The sequence below is a fragment of the Dendrobates tinctorius genome, unplaced genomic scaffold, assembly GCF_039654945.1.
Source record: "Dendrobates tinctorius isolate UK_male_01 unplaced genomic scaffold, ASM3965494v1 ptg000138l, whole genome shotgun sequence".
In the NCBI taxonomy this organism is placed as follows: domain Eukaryota; kingdom Metazoa; phylum Chordata; class Amphibia; order Anura; family Dendrobatidae; genus Dendrobates; species Dendrobates tinctorius.
In genome coordinates, this window is record NW_027361806.1 from 4,360,140 (window position 1) to 4,381,225 (window position 21,086).

Genomic DNA, 21,086 nt, shown 5'->3' on the forward strand with positions numbered 1-21,086 from the left:
CACAGTGTTTCAAAATCCACATGTACCATGCAGGACTCCTGACTTATATGTACCTTAATATCTGCACTCCGATGTTTTATTCCAGAGAGAACCAAATTCTACTTAATATGTAAATGAGCTGTTAAGGTCTATGGGCAGGACATAGATCTCGCCAAGAATCTGCCTCCACAGTGTATTATAAATGAAAGGAGGTGTTACAGCGTGAGACATGAAGATCAGGAGAGCAGACTGTCATTACATGTCTCACACTGGTAATACCTCATTTCATTCACAATATATGCTGTGGAGGCAGATTCTCAGGAAGAGCTATGTCCCGCCCATAGATCTTAATTGGTAAGCTACATATTATGAAAAACATGGTTGTCACTGGAAAAAGACATTGGATCACCGATATCAAGGTATCATTTTATTCAGCTTCCTATGACCTACATGCCCATATAGACGACTTAAAGGGAATCTGTCAGTAGGATCAACCCTCTAAGTATTACTCTAGGTCCTCGATGATGAAGATCACTGACAGAGAAGATGCCAAACAAGAAGTGTAAAACTGTATCCTCTTCTGAAGACCTTTAGACTATATCATGAAAAATAGATAGATGGCGCTCAGACTCTTGATGCCCACCTTGGTCTGCTAATTGAAGGGATTGAACTACTCCAGAAATACGCATCTACTCCATTGTTTACCAGGCACAGGGTCACACTACTCGGCAGCTGCAATACCAGACACGCCACTGCTATAAGAGCAGCGCTGTGCCTAGAGGTGTCAATCATCTGAGTGGTGCGGTGCCAAAGTCAGACATTGATTTAATAATGACAGTCATCAATTTCATCCAACAAAAAATCTGTCTATCATCCTATAGAGCAGTCCTATAAGCAGTGCTCTTACATCAGGACTGCTCAGCATCGCCTCATCAGAATCAAAAGACGTTTAGTCAAACAAGTTGAACTCGATGGACATTTCATTTTCTTACAACCTGTTTAAACAAATGAAACAAGCTCTCAATATTGTATCACCGCAGAGCAATCGCTGCGCATTAGGTGGGTGGGTTTACAGAAATGAGCTTCGTCCGTCTAATGTGGGATTAGATCACTTCTGATTTGTTTCACCGATGAAAGTGGAATTAGTGATTCATCCTGAAACGCGCCCTGATGGCCGACACGGAGGACACGCACTGGGCAGTTATTCTAGTAATGCTGGGTCACATCCGGATTATCATTCAAGGAAGATTGCATATGAACTAAACGCCGTGTTTTATACTACCCAAACATCTCTCCAATAGCTCACCAGAAGGCCTGGGCTCAGTGGAAAGTCATGTTTGTGAGCAAAAAAAAAACCAAAAAAAAAAACGACAAATTCCTACAAAATCTAAAAGCTCGAAAACCATTTGCAGCTCTTCAGTGGTGCTTTTTTTTTTTTTTTTTTAGCAAAGGCATTTTTGTTTCCCATTCCCAATGACTCCACCCCAAGCTATAAACCAGCACCAAAAACTGCATCCTTAAGGTATGTGCTTACGATCAGTAATTGCTGAGCATTGGACGCTGTGTACTTATGCAGGATCAAACCCGCAACGGCCGGACGTTACAAAATAGTGGATGGGATTTCAAGAAATCCCATGTCCACTATGCATCCACAGACGCCCGCGGCTCACCCACATAGACGGGCATGTGATGTGCCTTTCCAGGCCGCAGCCTGTCAATTTGTCTTGCGGAGACGCGAGCCTCTGCAAGTGAATTGGTGAAATTTCTATGAACGCGGTGAATCCGCACAGTTCAGTAAACACATGCAGATTCACCGGAGTTCAATAGACAGCAGAGCTTTGGACGCAACGAGCATCCGCTGCAACCAAAGCGCTGCTACTTCCGGACCGTGTGCACCCGGCCTTAGGGGACGTTCACATTGGGACTGGATTGCAGCAAATTTTTCGTACAGATTTGCACAAGTAAAACACGCTGTTGGTTTCAATAACAAGCGGCGTAGATAAGATTTGCTGAATTGTTCCTCTAAGAAATTGACTTGTGACGCAGATTTAGTATGTCCTTGCAACCTAAATGGGTAGAATCAGAATGGTCACAAAGAGAATTTGTAATCGATTTTCCTTACACACTCAGACACATCCAAAAGGAGGATTCACGCCAAAAAGTAGTAGCATATCGATAGAATGGACCAGTACTTCCTAATTGGTGTGAGTCTTGCTGCAAGGACCACCACCGTCAAAAAAAAAAAAAAAAAAAAAAAGGGTCTGCAAGCCCAGATTAAGTGTGGCAATTTCCCCATCACAAACTGTCACTGCCACAGCTGCAATCACCACCCTGCAACATCCTCTGTGTGTAAGGCCAGGGTCAGACGAGCGTATGAAAACGCGTCCTATTTTCATCCGTGTGCCATCAGTATTCATACATTTTAAAAATGTGCAAGATCACTTGCCTACATTAATAATGCCAATATCCACAAAAATATGGTTAAATGCAGATGTTCTTTATTAAGCACATTCATAGACTTGAATGGGCGAGTCTGATCCGATATTCTGAAGACACTAGTGCGTGCTGCAATTTTTTTGTCACGAAAAAAAAAAAACTCATCTGCTGCTAAATGACATTGTTCAGTTTGCTGAATGATTTACTCGGACAGCTAACATCCGTGTTATATGTTTGTCTGAACGACAAGACAACGCCGACCGCTGAAAGGCTACTGGCCGCATGCTTCTGGCTTGTTAAAAAGATCAGTCCACGTTGTTTTGGCACCCAGAGGAGCCGCGCCGGCCCGGCAAGGCACTCTGAGGTGCCGCCCCAGTCAGCTTTTTTCCCCCCTTATACTGTCATGAGCCCATTAAAAACTAGCTTTTAAAGTAGTGAAGAACCTCTTGTGTTAGAAGAATTTCAAGGGCAATCCAAACATCTTGAGAAGGGGTATAGAAGGGATTTTCAACCTGTGCCCTCACAAGCTGCTGTGACGTTACAATGCACAATAGCACAGAATGCTGAGAGCTGTAGTTCACAAAAGCTGCTGTGACACTGGCTGCATAATTACCACTACTACAAACCAACAATCACCATCGGATTATTAATCAGTCCACACAGCAGCAAACAGAGCACTCAACCTATAGAAAGTAGGCCCCTCGTTCACAGGACGGACCCAGTATCAACCATACACCAGTCACACATGGCCGAGTGCATTGTAAGCATAACATCACGTGCCCAGATATGGAGTGACGAGTCTGTGACATGCAGGAGCTGGAAATATCGACGAGGAGTATGCCTTTAAATAGCATGTCTGGGTGTTCAGAGAAAGAGCATGGCGCAGGCGTTACATCCACAACTTTCCTGCACACAAGCCGGGAGGATTTTATGTTTTGTTTTTTTATCTCAATTTGTTCTACTTTTTCAGTGTGCCAAGCCTCCTGCAAAGCCACGACATATCAGTCACTTCACCAGGAGTATAAACACCCCAATATACTTTAGCTACATGGGTGGGATGGGGTCTTCTAGACTGTCCCCCAATCCTTTGGTTCACTGGGGAGATGATTCTGGCAGTGGTTCGGTCAGAGAACACAGGACGGACCAGCCGAGCAGAACGTTCCTTATATGGGGGAAGACAGGAGAGAACATTAGTCCAACCTCAGCTATTTAATGGGTATGGCCAACAAAGGGGTTGTCTCGTGTTAATGATTAACATTGCAAATTATCAGCAAAAATAAGCAACTTTGCAATTCACTTTCATTAAAAATCCTCTCCGTTCTCAAGATCAAAGGGATTTTACATTCTATAGTTTACTGCTCGTTGCCTAGGTAACCAGTCACCTCACAGCAGTTTGCAATAAAGCCTGCAAACAATGCCAAGGCTATGTTCACACTGGGCATTTTTTCTGCAGCAAAACCTGATCTCTTGGCAGGAAAGAAGCTGCGGCAAAAACGCAGGTTTTGTTTTTTTCCTGCAGTTTTGGCATGCTACATTTGTCTCATGTGCATAATGCTTAGAGAAAAAAAAAAATCTATTCAGGTTTTGGTACAAAAAAAAAAAAAAAAAGCTACAAAACCTGATATCCGTGTTTTTTTGGCTCAGGATTTTCAGCCCTCATTATTTTCAATGGGTGAAAAACGCAGAAAAAAAAAAAAAAAAACACTGAAAGAAGTGACATGCTCTACTGTGCAAAAACACATGCAAAGCACAAAAACCCGATGACAAAAGAAAAAAAAAAATAAAAAGGTGTGTGCACGAGATTTCTAAAATCGTATAGGCTTTATTGATACTTTACAATGCAAAACAATATAGCAAGAGTGTGTGAAATTGTCACCGCTCTCAGTGTCAGACACAGCCTAATTGACAGCGGTCAAATTTGACTCAAAAATTTGTAAATATGTATATGAATGAATTAAAATATAACTTAATTAATCTTATTAAAATAAAGTGAGACCAAAGACAAAGTCCACGTGGGATGAATTAATATAAAAACATGCAGCCACAAACCATCGATTGTGGTCAAGAAGAGGGGTCCCATATCCCCCCTCCAGCATCTTTATTGTCACCCATTCCTCTGGTTGTGGGACCCTTCTCATCGATTTACTCTCCTGATGAGTCTTGCCCAGATGAAACGCGTCGAGAGTAAATAACGCACCGGAGCCTCGGGCATAAGCACTTACCCATATGAATGGGACCTGTCGGAGGGGGACACACCCTGGTATACCATGAGAGCATTCCAATTGTTTATACTGACAAGCATATCAACTCTCTCCTGCAGTGAGAGGAGACAGCTGACTATCTGCCAATACTGGTTATTACTGTCAGTCTTTGAGGGATTGCATGTACTGACAGAAGGACAAGCAATATTAATACCCACGTGACTGCATACAGTAGTCCGATAGTTTGTGTCTGCATGTTTTTATATTAATTACAGCCCAGGTGGGCTTGTGCCTTTGGTCTCACTTTATTTTAATAAGATTAATTAAAAGTAATATTTTAATTAATTCATATATTTATTATCAATTTTTGGTTTCAATATGACCTTTGTCAATTAGACTGTGGCTGATACTGTAAAACGCAGCTGCAAAATTTCATTAAAAAAGCAAAAAAAAAAAATGCTGAAAAACATCCAGTGTGAACATAGCCTAAGGCTGTGTGCACGTGTTGGTTTTTCTGCGTTTTTTTTCAGTGCAGATTTGTCCCAAAACCTGAAAGGTTTACTAGTACCAGTAAAGTGTGATTTGCAGATTTATATCTGCAGCATGTCAATGCTTTCAGCATTTTAGCTGCAGATTTCATCCACACTAATGAGTGGGGAAAAATCTGCAACAAAAACGCAAGAAAAATATACATTTTGCTGCTGTGTTTTCAACGTCAAGAGATGCACAGAAATTTATGCACCAAATACTTAACGTGTGCACATACGCCAAGAAGCTGGACATACCTCTATTGTGAATAGTCTCAGTTCCCCTATATTTCTCCAATCCTGCAGAGGAAAAGTTGACTGCTAGCTGCACTGGAGCTAAATTTGTTAATAGTGTTGCACTCGGGGCTTTCAAACTAAACCTCAATATTAACTTAAAGTGAATCTGTCAGTAGCACCAAACCGCCTAATTCATCTAAATGGATATGTAGGTCATAGGAAGCTGAATAAAATGATACCTTGATATCTGCAATCTGATGCCTTATGACACAAAAATCCTTGGTTTAATATGTAAATTAGCTGTTAAGATCTATGGGTAGGGCAGAATCTGGCTCCAGAACTTATTGTAAAACCAGTGTGAGTCATGTAATGACTGACAGTCAGCTCTCAGTGCTCTATATGTCTCTCACTGGCTTAGGAGGATTGACTCTACTGACCTTTAAGAGCTGGTGTCCAATCTTCTATAATGATTCATCATTATGCAGCAAAGAGTTGAAACACTTTTGACAGCAGTTATTGCTACAATGCATCAGTTTCAGTGACCCTCAGTAAAAAATAGAAGCACAAATCTCCCTGTCCTACGTTCGTTACAATGCATCAGTGCAGGTAAAATGTATCAGTCTGAAGTCCAATAAGTTGAAAGGCTTACATAGAAGGAAACTGAGCAGTGTTAAAGATTCAATGACACGTCCACTTGGAAGAAAAACAAAAAAAAAAAAAAAAAAAGACTTGGATTTTTGAGGCAAATTTCCATGAGGATCAGCCCAATATTTGGAACACACTGCGTCCAAAGCGCAGCTATTTCCGAATCGTGAGCACATAGTCTAAGGGGCCAATCCTCAACATCACTATTGGAAAAAAGTAGCATGATACTCATATTGACGGCAGATTGATTTCCCTAGAACTCAGCTTGCTGTCAGTGAATAATGATATTCTTGTTTACATCTAGAAGCTGAGAAATTCTTCTTGCATGTGAGAATTTTACAATCTGAGGCCAGTTTCACACGTCCAATGTTCAAGGTCTGAGTAAGGGACTGGTGTCTGGACCAGACTTGGGTCTCTGGACCCAAACTAGATAGGAGGCCGATTCTGATAGTACTGTGCAGGTTTCACTCTGAATGAAAGAGGTCTGAAAATCACCTTGAGGCCAAATTCTGATGACATTTAAAAAAAAAAAAAAAAAAATGCCAGTCACTCTGTGTCAGACTAAAATCACTGATAGGGGCTGGACTATTCTGGTCAGTAAAATGGACTGCATGGTTCGTTTGAAAAACTTTTTGCTTTAATACTGGTCACTGTGTTGCTCATAGATTGAAAAGAGTGTCTGAACAAAGCCTAAGCTACCCTGAGAGATAAGTATCAGCAGCAAAAATCTCTCCTGTCCTGACATCAGATGGGGAATCTGTTTTATACCTTGCCAAACTACTATCTCCGCAATGTGCTCTTATTGCAGCCAGATGCTGCAGCCTACGACCAACTGACCCTACTCCTGGCTGACAAACAGCGGCAGGTTACTGATTGACTCGCTGGGTGACAAAGACACAAACTGTCACCGCATGCTCTGTAAAAGTGAACCTTGGCATTTATCGTAGATGTTTGCAATACATGTCCACACTACATGTACTGTATACAGATACAGTATATCACAAAACTATGTAATACTAGAACACAAGGCCAGCAGCTTGAAAGAAACGCTCACCATTGAAGATTACAACAAATATCTCCCCTCCACCTGCCCTAACTAGGGAGAGTCATGACAGCCATGCCTGCAGAGCAGTGAGCAGACAGGGGAGCGGCTGCACACAGCAGATAACGCACCATACGCCCTCTATCCAGGCCTCAGACAGCAGGTGTAATAGGAAGTGGCCAAAACCTGCAGACATACAACAGCGCAAAACAATAGAGAACCGGACACAGATTTCCTGAGCTGAGGGCTTTCATCTCATGACTGGTAACTGGTATTCAGCTCTGCAGGTCAGGCTCTGGCCTCCTAAAACACAAGTAGTATGTCATGATATTCTGGAGATCGTGACAGGTGATGCAGGATAGTCGCCAGTGAACTGTTGTGATGCACAGTTTTCTACTGTATTCTTTAACAAATCGGTCTGATTGGTGGTGTACCTGCCCTATTAAGTCTGCTTGAGATAATCCCATTTTTAGATCAACGGAAGTAAACGTATTCAGACCCTCAGTGATCAGGTCTAAACTGAGGGGTGAACCAGACATCAAGTAATAGATTGCCAATTTGCCCTGCAACACGGCCGCTAGAAAAATGGAAAAGTACATGGTGTTGGCTAAAAGGGTACACCTAATCCATAGGATAAGGAATTACTGATGGCTGGGAATCTGACTGCTGGGACGCTCCAGAGTTTGGGACTCTTGTTCCAAACTGCAGAGCCCCATCTTGAATTAATTGGAGGTGCGCATGTATGGAACGACTGTCAGTTTGAAACATGTAGGAAAAGGGCTCTTTTATAGGTCTGGGAATGTTCTGTTTTATCCAAGTCTACAAATAAAGTTTTGGCATTTTGAAATCCCCATCTCAACCTCTGCTCCATTAATAGTAATACACAGCACTCTGCTACTTCCGGCAGTCCCAGAGACTTCCATCTCTCACCGATCACAGGGAGTCCCGACCGCTTGACCTCCATTCAAGATGAAGAACTCACATCCCGTCCTCCGAATTGCTGATTGACCTAACAGTCAGACCTCCACCGAACAACAAGACAAGATTTGGGGAACAAACCCTTGAAAACTGAATGAACTGTTTAAGTCACGCACCGAACCTGGGGCCTCCAAAAAAGATGATCTTTGCTGCTGCTCTCCAGATTACCGATATTGACAGCGAGCAGAGATGTTCTCTAAGGTGAGGGATCAATAAAGCCCATTATAAAGTTGCAGAACTTTTCATTGTACAATGATGAAGCTTTATTTATAGAACGCAGATGACACACGAGGGATCGGTCGGTTCTATATCATCCTCCCCTTTATGTAGGTAATAAAACCTTATGAGTGTATTTTTTACACATCCCGCCGCCTGCACAGATGGTACGAGCACTGGCGGATGACATCACCTCCTATCTGGTCACACCACTAATTAATGGGGTTTTCCAGGGGAGAGAAAAAAAAAGAGTCAAAGTTGGGTTTTACTTGCAGTGAATCATGTAAACAAAGAGGGAAACAGTCAAAAGTCTCCTTTCACTAATACATTGTAGCAAACAGTCAGCTGTGCGATCCTGCAGCTGTTAGACAGGTTTAATCTTACTAATAAACTTTATGTCATTTTCTCAGTGTTTCAGATCTCCGATTGTCAGTGAATGAAAAGATCCCATCTACACCTAGGAGAGTTAACAAAAACACAGTGCAGCAATCTGTATTCACATCCAGCAAGCAGAGAAGTGGAAACTGGACAAGAAGTTGCACTTTTATGCTGGACGCCTGGAACGAGAACGGGGGATATTGGAGTGGAAGCTCCTTGGGCAAGAGCAGTCACGTGACGTGGTCTGCTGCCAGGAGGGGCAACTCTATGCACCACATGTACACATGGCTCCTGTGACGTCACAGGTGGGGGTATACACAGCAGGCGGCCCGGCTATGGGAGCATGCATGTATAGACAGGCCACACAGCAGGCCCCAGAGCCAGGGCCCCCCGTACACAGGCAGAGGACGGCTGCACTACTACAACTTGTACCATGTGACCGCCCCTAGACAGGCGCCCACTCACACACACAGGCCTCAGCGGCGCCCATCCCCGCCACAGGCTCACCCGTTATCGCGCTCACTCTCCGGGCCTCTGTCACACCGGGGACCGCCGCTCTCCCTCTAACAGCCGCTGCTCGCTTCCTGCTCCTCACAAACCATAACAAAGCGCGCACCAAAATGGCGTCCTCTGGAACCTGACCATAAAGACGGCCCCTGGGTGCAGAGTGACTGGGGACACGCCTCTCTGTTACTGTCTGCACGCACAGCGCCACCTGCTGGGACCTGCGGGCGCTAAATTTTACTGACGTCACCTGATTACGCCATATTACGACTGGCAGCCGGCTGACTGCGCAGTGGATGGACACTGGATCGTGTGATTCCCAACACGTCACTAGTCATCTGTGAACTCACATTATATGGGGCCTTATGTATCACAAGATGGGTTGACTCAGTCTGAAGCAGGGGCTGCAATCACACCCGGGCCCTGGAGCCCAGGGGGCCCCAAAAGTCCATTTGGCCTATATGAAAAGACCAACACTATTAAAGAGGCATTCCTCCTCCTCCTCCTCCTCCTCCCATCAGTTTGTATCCTCCCTATATATTGCTGCCATCACATTGTACAGCGCTATGCACTTACAATTGCTTATTTCGCCTTTCTACCCAGATAATTCTTCTCTTTTCTCTGTGTAGAAACAAGAAGTCTCTTTTCCCTGCAAAAATCATCCCCCCTTCATCTCCTGACCCAGCTGCTCCCTCCTTTCCTCTCCCTTGATTTTTGCAGTGACTCATGACTCATGCAGGGAAAATTGACCTCCTGTTACTTAGCAGCTTTCCAAACTCCTGGGGTCTGTCCATCAGGTATAACAAAGTATCTGAAGAGAGAAAAATATATACACAGAGCAGACAAAGCAGAATACATGGACATTTAAAAAAAAACTAACTGAGCCCAGAGTGAATCCTTAATTAGCTTATATAAGTGGTGGGAAAGTTTTATTGTCCCGATATCCATGTGAGATCAGAGACCTGATGTCCTCTGTCTCTGGGGCAGATTCCTCAGATTCTGTTTAAAGGGAATCAATCACCCCATTTTCACTCTATGAGCTGCACTGCCATCAGGGCTTATCTACAGCATTCTGTAATGCTGTAGATAAGCCCCCCCCCCCCCATGTAACCTGAAAGAGAAGAAAAACACGTTAGATGATACTCACCCCAGGGGCGGTCCGGGTCTGGAGCCTGCACACTGCAGTATTCTGCTCTGCCCTCAACAGGGCAGAGCAGTGCGCCTGCGCAGGAGCCACAACAGGCAGCAAAGAAAAGGACGTCACCGTTAAAAGATGGGAGGCGCCGGTCCGCAACACCCTTCAGACCAAGACCGGACCACCCCCCGGTGAGTGTAATCTAAAGGGCCTGTCACACTAAGCGATATCGCTATGTCTGATACTTATCTCCGACCGCTCCCCGCTGGTTATCGCTGATTGCGCGAGAATGTCCTGGATCATTTCTCGTCGGGCGTTTCCTGCTGTGGAGACGAGCGACGCGTGGACGCGGACAGGAGGACGTCAGGATCGCCTCGTCTGACAGGTAAGTAGCGACCCCCGACCCCTGCAATGTCGCCGCTGAGATCTGCCTGTGTGGCAGCTCACTAGCGACCACCTAGCGATGCACCAGCGATCCTGACCGCGCCATATCGCTGGTCGGGATCGCTGGTGCATCGTTAAGTGTGACACTACCTTAAGGCTGAGTGCAGACGGACTTTTTGGCCCTGCGGATTTTTCCGCGCAGAATGGAAGAAATCCGCAGGTCAAGTGACCTGCATTTTTCCTGCGGATTTCTTCCATTTTTCCTGCGGTTTTCTTGCGGTTTTTGTGCGGTTTTCCACTGCGGATTCTCCCCTGCGGATTTGGACACAGGGGAGGTGGAAAACCGCACAAAAGAAGTAACATGCTGCAGATTTTGTACCGCAGGAAAACAGCGCGGAAAAATCCGCAGCGTCTGCACAGCGTTTTTTTTTTCATTGATTTTAAAGCTACTGTACATCACAATGCGGATATGCAACGTTTCTGCGCGGTAAAATCCGTTGTGGATCCGCTGCAAATCTGCATCGTGTGCACACAGCCTTACTCCTTTTTTTTATCTTTCATGTTACATGGGGGGGGGGGATTACAGAATGCTGTAGATAAGCCCCTGATTGCGGTGTCGGCAGCTGATACTCCAAAAATGGGTGACAGATTCCCTTTAAGCATTCCCTCTCTGAGCTCAGCTATTTGTTTCCTCAATGTCCATTGTTCTGCCTCTGCTCTGTGTATATATTTGTGTTTCTTCTTGATACTTTGTTACACCTGATATGAACCTACATAGAAATCCGGAGTATAAAGCATCTTTATGTCCCACATGGGTAATTATGCTCATTATTACTTTTTCCCCATACCCTCTTGCACATAGCGCTTTATGAGGGTTTGTTTGTATGGCTTTTCATGTTCCCTGAATGTATTCATTCTGATTAATGAATGGGCAATTGGAAAGGGATGGTGGCGCAATTTTTTGCGGTTGCATACTAATATGGGATTTTGTTTAATTATGCCAATGTACCATTGCACTTAACTTATATATGCAGCGGTCGTTTCCCTCTTTTATCTTGTGTCATCCCTGGTATCTGACCATATGATTGTGCTTTTAAAACTTTTTGCACCTGTACTAATAAAGAGCATATATTTTGTTACCACAAATTTGACCCTTGGATTGAATAATTTGGGCTTTATACTCCGGATTTCTATGTAGGTTCATATATTGACAAATGGGAGTTGTCCTAGCGCCATGCTTGTTTGAACATTTTCTTTTCCTGTTTTAGGAAAAATACTAATGTTCTTCATTATGTTGGATTGTGTTAAACTTTGTTACACCTGATGACCAGAACTCAGGAGTCTGGAAGCTTGCTGTGTAAGGCTGTGTGCACACGTTGCAGAAATGCTGCGGAATTTCTGCGCTCCCGCTGCAAATTTGCATGTGTTTTTCCCGTGGAAAACAAGCGTTTTGCAAGCGTTTTTCGCTTGCGCATTACAAGCGCTTAGCATCGCTTGGAAATAAGATGTTAAAATAATTAAAAAAAAATAAAATATTGTTATTCTCACCTTCCGAAGGTCCCCGATCTGCTCTGTGGCGCTCCCGCATCTTCCGGTCCCAGTAATGCTTTGCGCGAAGGACCTGAGATGATGTCATCGCGGTCATTCGTGCAAAGCATTACTGGGACCAGAAGCGGGAGTGTGGGGAGAGGCGGGAAGGACTCCGGGGGCCATCAGAGGGTGAGTATATCACTATTTTTTATTTTTTTTTATATTTTTTTACAGGATTATGGTACCCAGGGCCTGGAGGAGAGTCTCCTCTCCTCCAGGCATCCGCACATGGTGGGCATAGCCACATGCGAAAAGTAAGCGGATCAATGCAATTCCACAACAAGAATGGGCATGCTACGGATTTTTCCACTATGCGATTCCGCAGCGGAAAAATCTGCAGCATTAGCACAGCATGTGTGGAATCCCATAGGATTGCATGAGATGCATTTTCTTTGTGTTTTCGCGGCGATTCCGCAGCGGAAAAATGCAGCGAAAACGCAAAAAAACACAACATGTGCATACAGCCTAACATTACTAATTTTAGTTTTGTCAGACATTAATAGTCTCATAAGTACAAGATTATTATGTATCACACAGGATAGTATAGGATTAGATACACGGCTCGGTAATCAGTATCACACAGGAGAGGATAAGATGCACGGCTCAGCAGTCAGTATCACACAGGATAGGATTAGATACACAGCTCAGCAGACAGTATCACACAGGAGAGGATTAGATACACAGCTCAGCAGTCAGTATCACACAGGATAGTATTAGATACACGGCTCAGCAGTCAGTATCACACAGGATAGGATTAGATACACGGCTCAGCAGACAGGATCACACAGGAGAGGATTAGATACACGGCTCAGCAGACAGTAACACAGGATAGGATTAGATACACGGCTCAGCAGTCAGTATCACACAGGATAGGGTTAGATACATGGCTCAGCAGACAGTATCACACAGGAGAGGATTAGATACACGGATCAGCAGTCAGTATCACACAGGACAGGATTAGATACATGGCTCAGCAGACAGTATCACACAGGAGAGGATTAGATACACGGCTCAGCAGACAGTATCACAAAGGATAGGATTAGATACATGGCTCAACAGACAGTATCACACAGGATAGGATTAGATACGCGGCTCAGCAGTCAGTATCACACAGGATAGGATTAGATACACGGCTCAGCAGTCAGTATCACACAGGATAGGATTAGATACACGGCACAGCAGTCAGTATCACACAGGATTGGATTAGATACACGGCTCGGCACACAGTATCACACAGGAGAGGATTTGATACACGGCACAGCAGTCAGTATCATACTGGATAGGATAAGATGCATAGCTCAGCAGTCAGTATCACACAGAATAGGATTAGATACACGGCTCAGCAGACAGTATCACACAGGATAGGATTAGATACACGGCTCAGCAGACAGTATCACACAGGAGAGGATTAGATACACGGCACAGCAGTCAGTATCATACTGGATAGGATAAGATGCATAGCTCAGCAGTCAGTATCACACAGAATAGGATTAGATACACGGCTCAGCAGTCAGTATCACACAGGATTGGATTAGATACATGGCTCAGCAGTCAGTATCACACAGGATTGGATTAGATACATGGCTCAGCAGTCAGTATCACACAGGATAGGATTAGATACACGGCTCAGCACACAGTATCACACAGAAGAGGATTAGATACACGGCTCAGCAGACAGTATCACACAGGATAGGATTAGATACACGGCTCAGCAGACAGTATCACACAGGAGAGGATTAGCTACACGGCTCAGCAGTCAGTATCACACAGAATAGGATTAACTACACGGCTCAGCAGTATCACACAGGAGAGGATTAGCTACACGGCTCAGCAGTCAGTATCACACAGGATAGGATTAGATACACGGCTCAGCAGTCAGTATCACACAGTAGAGGATTAGATACACTGCTCAGCAGTCAGTATCACACAGAATAGGATTAACTACACGGCTCAGCAGTCAGTATCACACAGGATAGGATTAGATACACGGCTCAGCAGTCAGTATCACACAGGAGAGGATTAGATACACGCCTCAGCAGTCAGTATCACACAGAATAGGATTAACTACACGGCTCAGCAGTCAGTATCACACAGGATAGGATTCGATACACGGCACAGCAGTCAGTATCACACAGGATAGGATAAGATGCATAGCTCAGCAGTCAGTATCACACAGGATAGGATTAGATACACGGCTCAGCACACAGTATCACACAGAAGAGGATTAGATACACGGCTCAGCAGACAGTATCACACAGGATAGGATTAGATACACGGCTCAGCAGACAGTATCACACAGGAGAGGATTAGCTACACGGCTCAGCAGTCAGTATCACACAGAATAGGATTAGATACACGGCTCAGCAGTCAGTATCACACAGGAGAGGATTAGATACACTGCTCAGCAGTCAGTATCACACAGAATAGGATTAACTACACGGCTCAGCAGTCAGTATCACACAGGATAGGATTAGATACACGGCTCAGCAGTCAGTATCACACAGGAGAGGATTAGATACACGGCTCAGCAGTCAGTATCACACAGAATAGGATTAACTACACGGCTCAGCAGTCAGTATCACACAGGATAGGATTCGATACACGGCTCAGTAGTCAGTATCACACAGGAGAGGATTAGATACACTGCTCAGCAGACAGTATCACACGTGGCAGGCTTAGATACATGGCTCAACAGACAGTATCACACAGGACAGGATTAGATACACAGCTCAGCAGACAGTATCACACGCACGGCTCATTATCCCTGGGGGGTCATATTGAGGACTCAGAGGCCTCTCACATCACAGCACTCTCTCTGCAGTCGGCGCATGCTCAGTGCCGTCTGCCCACACTCCTTCTGGCTTCCTTTCCCACAGGAAGTGAACCTGTGTGTGACTTCCTGTTTATGACTTTTTGCAGCAGTTCCGTAAAGAGCAGGCGGTGGAGGTGAGTGTCAGTGTGGCTGTCAGGGTACATGTCTCGGGGGCCATTCTGGGGTCTCAGTGTCTGGTCCTGGGCTGGGAAATGAGGCCATATATGGTGACAGAGCGGCGTCCAGTGCGCAGCCCCCTGCAGTCCGGGCTCTGTAATAAGAGCGCTCATTGCCCAATAATCAGGCAGTCAAGACGAATGAGTAAAACGGGTGCCGTGCTTAAACGTCATTATTGTCGGCAGCACATGGTCATCTGCAGACAGTACACGTGCAGCCTGTGCGCAGGGAGCGATCGATTAGGCTAGTTTCACATTAGCGTTTTTTTGCGCAGCGCATCGGGCGCATAAAAAACGCAAAACAAACGCGTGTTTTTTTAAGCGTCATGCGCACGCTGATGCGTCATTAAAACGCAGCATTGCTTGCGTTTTACATGCGTTTTTTTATGCACATGCGTTTTTAGGTGTGACATTTTTTCCATTGTCTAGAGAACATTCTAGACTTGTTTACCTCAAAAACGCATGTGCAAAAAACCGCAAGCATGCGCAAGACCATGCGCACGCATGCTTTCCCATAGACTTCAATGTGTTGTTTTTGCGCATTCCGTGCGCGTTTTTTTGACGAGACAGGGCGGACCAAAAAATGCAACATGTTGCGTCTGGCGCGAAAGACAAAAAAACGCATGCGCACGAAAACGCAAGTGTGCGCAAGACCATGCTCACGTCATGTTACACATAGGTGCGCAGTGCGCATACGCACGGGTGCGTACGATGCGCTGCACACAAAAGCGCTAATATGAAACCAGCCTTACAGTTCCGTCGATCTGTCTAAATCAGCAACAACTGCCGATCGGCGAATACGTATGTGGTTGGCGTTCGTTTAATGGCAGTCATCATCAATCTGATAAATTATAGGGGTTCTCCACCACTGGGCACATTTCTGGACTTTTTTTATTTAAATGCACATATTTTGGGCTAGTAATGATTTTTGCAATTAGGTTTACTCAGTTTTGCATTGTCTGCCTCCGTGCTGCACTGTACATCGCTATCTGCAAAATGAGTTAACTAAGACTCCATCAGTGAGCTTTCTCCGGCTGCAGACATTCAGCACAGTGATGGCACGGGCACACCCTGACACAACTCGCCCTTCTGCTCGGGACAGGAGCTGTAATCAGCCTTCTGCTCTGCCGGGATCTCCAGCAAGACGCAGGCTACTTCCGTCCTGCGCTTTATTTTTTTTTTTGGGGGGGGAGAAGGCGCACGCAGGGGATGTCAAATGGCGCGATGCAGTGACGTTGTTGCGCCGTCACGCGCCCACTGCTGCACTTCATGAAGAATACAAGAGGAGACTGTTAAATGGGGCCTAGATTAGGTGAATATAAGGCTTTTTTTTCTTCTTATATTACTTGTCCATAAAATGAGGGGCCCTGCTGGGTGGGCAGCAAAGTATATGAGAAGCTGTGGTGACCATACTGCATATGGTACTGTAGATGACCATACTGGATAGGGGGCTGTGGAGAACATACTGTTTGGGGGGGTGTTTGTGTGCAATAATTTTACATGGGGTGCCGTGGGGTCATCATAGTTTGCATGGCGCTCTATGGTGAACATACTATATATGGGGGGAGCTGTGGTAGTGATAACTGTCAGTGGCTTGTTGTGGCTTGTTGTGGATATCATACCATATGGCTGTGGAGATCACCATACTGTGTGAAGAAGGCAGCATGATTGGCAATGTGCGGGCATGGTGTGAAGGGGGCACATAATGGATATGTAGAAAGGGGCAGTGTGAAATGGGTGCACAATATGGAGATGGGTTAGTTTGTCGAGGGACAGTGTGGAGATATACAAAGTGTAATGGAAAATTAGAGAGGACGGCCATGGTTATAGTCTGTGGTTCTGGTGACGTATTCATGTACCGATCTTGGATCTGGTGATGTATTGACTGATGGTGGTTCTGGTGACGTAGTCATGGTCTGATGATGGTTCTGGTGACTAAATTATGACCAGAATCCTCATCACTACATGAATACAGCACCATAACAACCATCAGTACATGAATACGTCACCAGAACCACCATCAGTTTTACGCAAGCTGTATCTCTCGCATGACTGATGCAAAAACCATCAGACATATCCCTTTATCTACGGTATATTGGGGGTCTGTTTATTTTCCGTTGGGGTATCTGCCAAATGCTGGACACCTTAATTGAAACCAAATTAAGTTGGTTTAGCCCCTCTATTAGTTTCCATAACTATCCTTGGGTTTGACATTTAAAATATAGGATTTCAGGGATGAATATTATTTCCCCTGAATTGTTTAAACTGTTTGCAAAAAATGATTTCTGTATGTGACTTTGAAACTGCATTCCCTGTGAAAAGAGGCTTGGCACCCCGTGTTTAGCCAGTTGAACCATGCCTTTCTTTTTGTGCATATATTTGTGTTTCTTCAGAAAGTTTGGCATACCATGCTTGAGGCAGGGACCTAAGAAGTCCTGAAAGCTTGCTTTGCAACATAATTTATTTAGTTTTTGTTAGTCATTAAAAGGTATAACTACAAGATTATCTTGATTTTCACACTGAGAGCATTATATATGTTAAGTCACATCGCTAAAGTACACCACTTTTTACTTTTGCAGATATGTTTTGGTGAAGAAGTGGTCAGCAGAGCTTGTTACCTAACCCATCAGAGGGGGAGGAGGTAGGTACATTAGGGGTCCTGTTACCTTAGTCTCTGACCCATTCCTCAGCTTTGGGTTGGGGAAGGGGCACCATTGGCTTTATCTACCTAGGGCACCAAAATACCTTGTCCCGGTCCTGCACAGACCTCATCAAAGTTGCAGGGAATCAAAGCGCCTGTAAAAGGCAAACCAGGGCTGTGGAGTCGGTAAGCCAAACCTGCGACTCCGACTCCGACTCCTCAATTTCCCTTACACCGACTCCAACTCCACGACTCCGACTCCTACACATATTGCTTATATTTAAGTGAAAAATTTATTGTAGTACAATGTGAACCTCAGACATTTAATCATTTTTATGATCCAATAATCAAGATATTTAGATAGAACAGAATATATATTGGTGTACTACCCGGTTTTCATTCTTTTTGGTACAGATACGATATGGATAGACAGATATGGATAGATAGAGCAGATTTCTAATCTGCTTTTGCTATTGAAAACATTATCTATGAGCTCAAAAACCTTTCAGGTGATGCAGTTTTTTAAAAAGATGATCTGCTTTTGCAGCTGAAAAACGTATCCTCAAAAAACACAGGAAAAACGCTGTGTGTGAATGTAGCCTTAGATCAGGAATAGAACAGTCATTTATAGGACATTTCATAACTTTCCCAAATTCCTATGAAAAAATATTCAGCACATCCTGCATTGAACTACTGTACCCAATTTATTATATATTTTAGGAGTCGGAGTCGGTCCATTTTATACCGACTCCACCAAAATGAGCTCCGACTCCGACTCCACGACTCCGACTCCACAGCCCTGAGGCAAACACTGCAACATTGGTATTGGAACCCAATTGCAAAAATATTTTTAGCTTTAAAAATATGCTTTAAGTAAAAAATCGCTAAAAGTGGACAACCCATTTGAAGGTGGTTACCTGCCATGGTGTGTTTTCTTGAGCATCCCTCCTCCTTGTAAACATCGGATTACGGACCATAGAGCCCTGTGCCCAGTAATGTGTATATGTCATTCACAGAATAGCTCCATCTAATGGCTGGATTATCCTAAAATACCCTGAATTGTGGTCACTACATCTTGTAATTCGTCTTTTCTTCATTGTTAGGTGTTGGAGGTGCACGATGCTGCGTCTGGTTGGAAAGTGTTGGCCATCGGTCCAGCAGGTATAATGACCTCAGCGTTCATTGAAATAAAAAAAACAAAACACATTTGTGGCAAAAAGAGAGGGATATAACCTAAGAGGAGATTCTGCCATTACTCAGAAGCTTTAATATAATGACACCTTTTAGGATTTTCTTTGATATTTCCTTCTTTATGAGAATTTCCGGCACACGCTGCAGATGGTTTGTTACACTGAGTCAGTGTAGATCCAGGACAGGGAATAAGTTTTATGCCGTTACTGTGATTAGACCCAGTACTAGACTAATACATTGTTACGTACCATCAGCTGTGTAAGTAAGAATAGGTCATGATTAGTGTTGCGCAAACATGTTTGCAGGGCTGTGGAGTCGGTAAGCCAAACCTGCGACTCCGACTCCTCAATTTCCCTTACACCGACTCCGACTCCCACACATATTGCTTATATTTAAGTGAAAAATTTATTGTAGTACAACGTGAACCTCAGACATTTAATCATTTTTATGATCCAATAATCAAGATATTTAGATAGAACAGAATATATATTGGTGTACTACCCGGTTTTCATTCTTTTTGGTACAGATACGATATGGATAGACAGATATGGATAAATGGATAGATAGAGCAGATTTCTAATCTGTTTTTGCTATTGAAAACATTATCTATGAGCTCAAAAACCTTTCAGGTGATGCAGTTTTTTAAAAAGTTGATCAACTTTTGCAGCTGAAAAACGTATCCTCAAAAAACACAGGAAAAACGCTGTGTGTGAATGTAGCCTTAGATCAGGAATAGAACAGCCATTTATAGGACACTTCATAACTTTCCCAAACTCCTATGAAAAAATATTCAGCACATCCTGCATTGAACTACTGTGCCCAATTTATTATATATTTTAGGAGTCGGTCCATTTTATACCGACTCCAACTCCGACTCCACCAAAATGAGCTCCGACTCCACAGCCCTGCATGTTTGGATAAGGTGTTATCTGAGAATGCTCGGGTGCTAACAGTGTGTCTTCGGCGTGCTTGAATACTATGTTTGACAGCCGCAACACATGCAGGGATTACCTAACAAACTGTATGCCTGAGTCATGCAGCCGTGGGGACTTGATCATAGTATTCGAGCACCCCAAAGACACTTGGTTACACCTGAGCAGTGCTGATGTCATTGTGTAGCGTGCATAATTGACAGATTTCACACGTCCTTCAGTGCTGTAATTCTCTCTCTGATACTGAAGGTTTTTTTTTTTGTTTTTTTTTTTTACAGTTTTGTAAAATGGCTGGACCAGGTTGCAGACAAGCATCGCACGCGGCCAGTGCTTGGAGGTCGTTTAGGATCCGAGCCTCGCCTATTGCCGCCCTCCCTACTCTGCAGCACTCGGCTCCTCTCCACTGCTGTGGATTACACACCTCCAGCTCGCTTCACAAGAGAAGACTAAACGCCCAAGAAGAAGAGTTTGACCAGATGATGCAGAATTATAAAGACGAGCTGAGAAAGACGCCAAGGTCAGCTGTGTTCCTGAGTATCGCTGGACTGATCCCGGTGGTAGTTGCTCCTCTTACCATGAATTTTGGGGGTTATTATTACCCAGAAATGGCATTTACTCAACTTGCCTCTGCCAGCTGCTTGTTATCATTTTATGGTGGAATTCGTTGGGGTATTTCGGTTCCTGAAAACAGCCCATTCCGGCCGGACTTGCTGAACTTTGGGATCGGCACATTTCTTCAGTTTGTTGCATGGACAGCTTTGGTAGTGTCACATGATATTCTCGTTGCGGCGGTGACAGTGATTGGTGGATTGATCGTGGGGGCATTAGGGGGGTTCAGGATGCTTCCTCCTTTTCCATTTTGGCTTAGTTTTCTGAGAAATGTTTGTTTCCTGTTGACCTTCTGTTGTATCCTGGCCACTATGTGGTTCTTCGCCATCTACCCAGAAAAATCTCTGAAAAATGAATTCCAAAATAAAAACTGAATATCTGTGGTTGAGCTTTATGCCGGAAGTTTTATCATCGCCAATCAGACACTGAGAATAAAACTGTACAAGTAGCAACGAAGATGAGATCCATGTTTG

General features: G+C 44.3%; 2 protein-coding genes across 6 annotated transcripts in view; one reads left to right on the top strand and one right to left on the bottom strand.

The window, feature by feature from the left end:
- Positions 1-9,356, bottom strand: part of GPBP1L1 (GC-rich promoter binding protein 1 like 1) — a 44,459-nt gene extending 35,103 nt beyond the window's left edge. For 2 of the 3 annotated variants that reach the window (XM_073544461.1, XM_073544462.1), the window contains exon 1: positions 9,147-9,355. The gene's annotated coding sequence lies outside the window, so the exon portion shown is untranslated. Of the gene's footprint in view, positions 1-9,146 lie in introns of all 3 variants that reach the window. The other variant, XM_073544463.1, reaches the window with a different exon arrangement.
- Positions 9,357-11,396: 2,040 nt separating this feature from the next.
- On the top strand, positions 11,397-20,996 carry TMEM69 (transmembrane protein 69). 3 transcript variants are annotated; one of them, XM_073544464.1, is made up of 4 exons: positions 11,397-11,477; positions 17,820-17,881; positions 18,985-19,042; positions 20,283-20,996. In XM_073544464.1, exons 1-4 carry the CDS (start codon positions 11,427-11,429, stop codon positions 20,985-20,987), a joined length of 876 nt encoding a protein of 291 aa, XP_073400565.1. In that variant the 5' UTR covers positions 11,397-11,426; the 3' UTR covers positions 20,988-20,996. The 3 variants fall into 3 exon arrangements, with proteins under 3 accessions (XP_073400565.1, XP_073400566.1, XP_073400568.1); XM_073544465.1 differs by lacking the exon at positions 11,397-11,477 and adding an exon at positions 15,054-15,198; XM_073544467.1 differs by lacking the exon at positions 11,397-11,477 and adding an exon at positions 15,599-16,552.
- The last annotated feature ends 90 nt before the right edge of the window (positions 20,997-21,086 follow it).

What these genes read in the sequence shown, in the direction of transcription:
- TMEM69 (XM_073544464.1), top strand. Translation starts at nt 11,427, where the DNA reads ATGAACCTACATAGAAATCCGGAGTATAAAGCATCTTTATGTCCCACA. An exon ending in ACCCATCAGAGGGGGAGGAG is followed by an intron (nt 17,882 to 18,984) that starts GTAGGTACATTA and finishes CTTCATTGTTAG; the next exon opens with GTGTTGGAGGTGCACGATGC. An exon ending in GTTGGCCATCGGTCCAGCAG is followed by an intron (nt 19,043 to 20,282) that starts GTATAATGACCT and finishes TTTTTTTTACAG; the next exon opens with TTTTGTAAAATGGCTGGACC.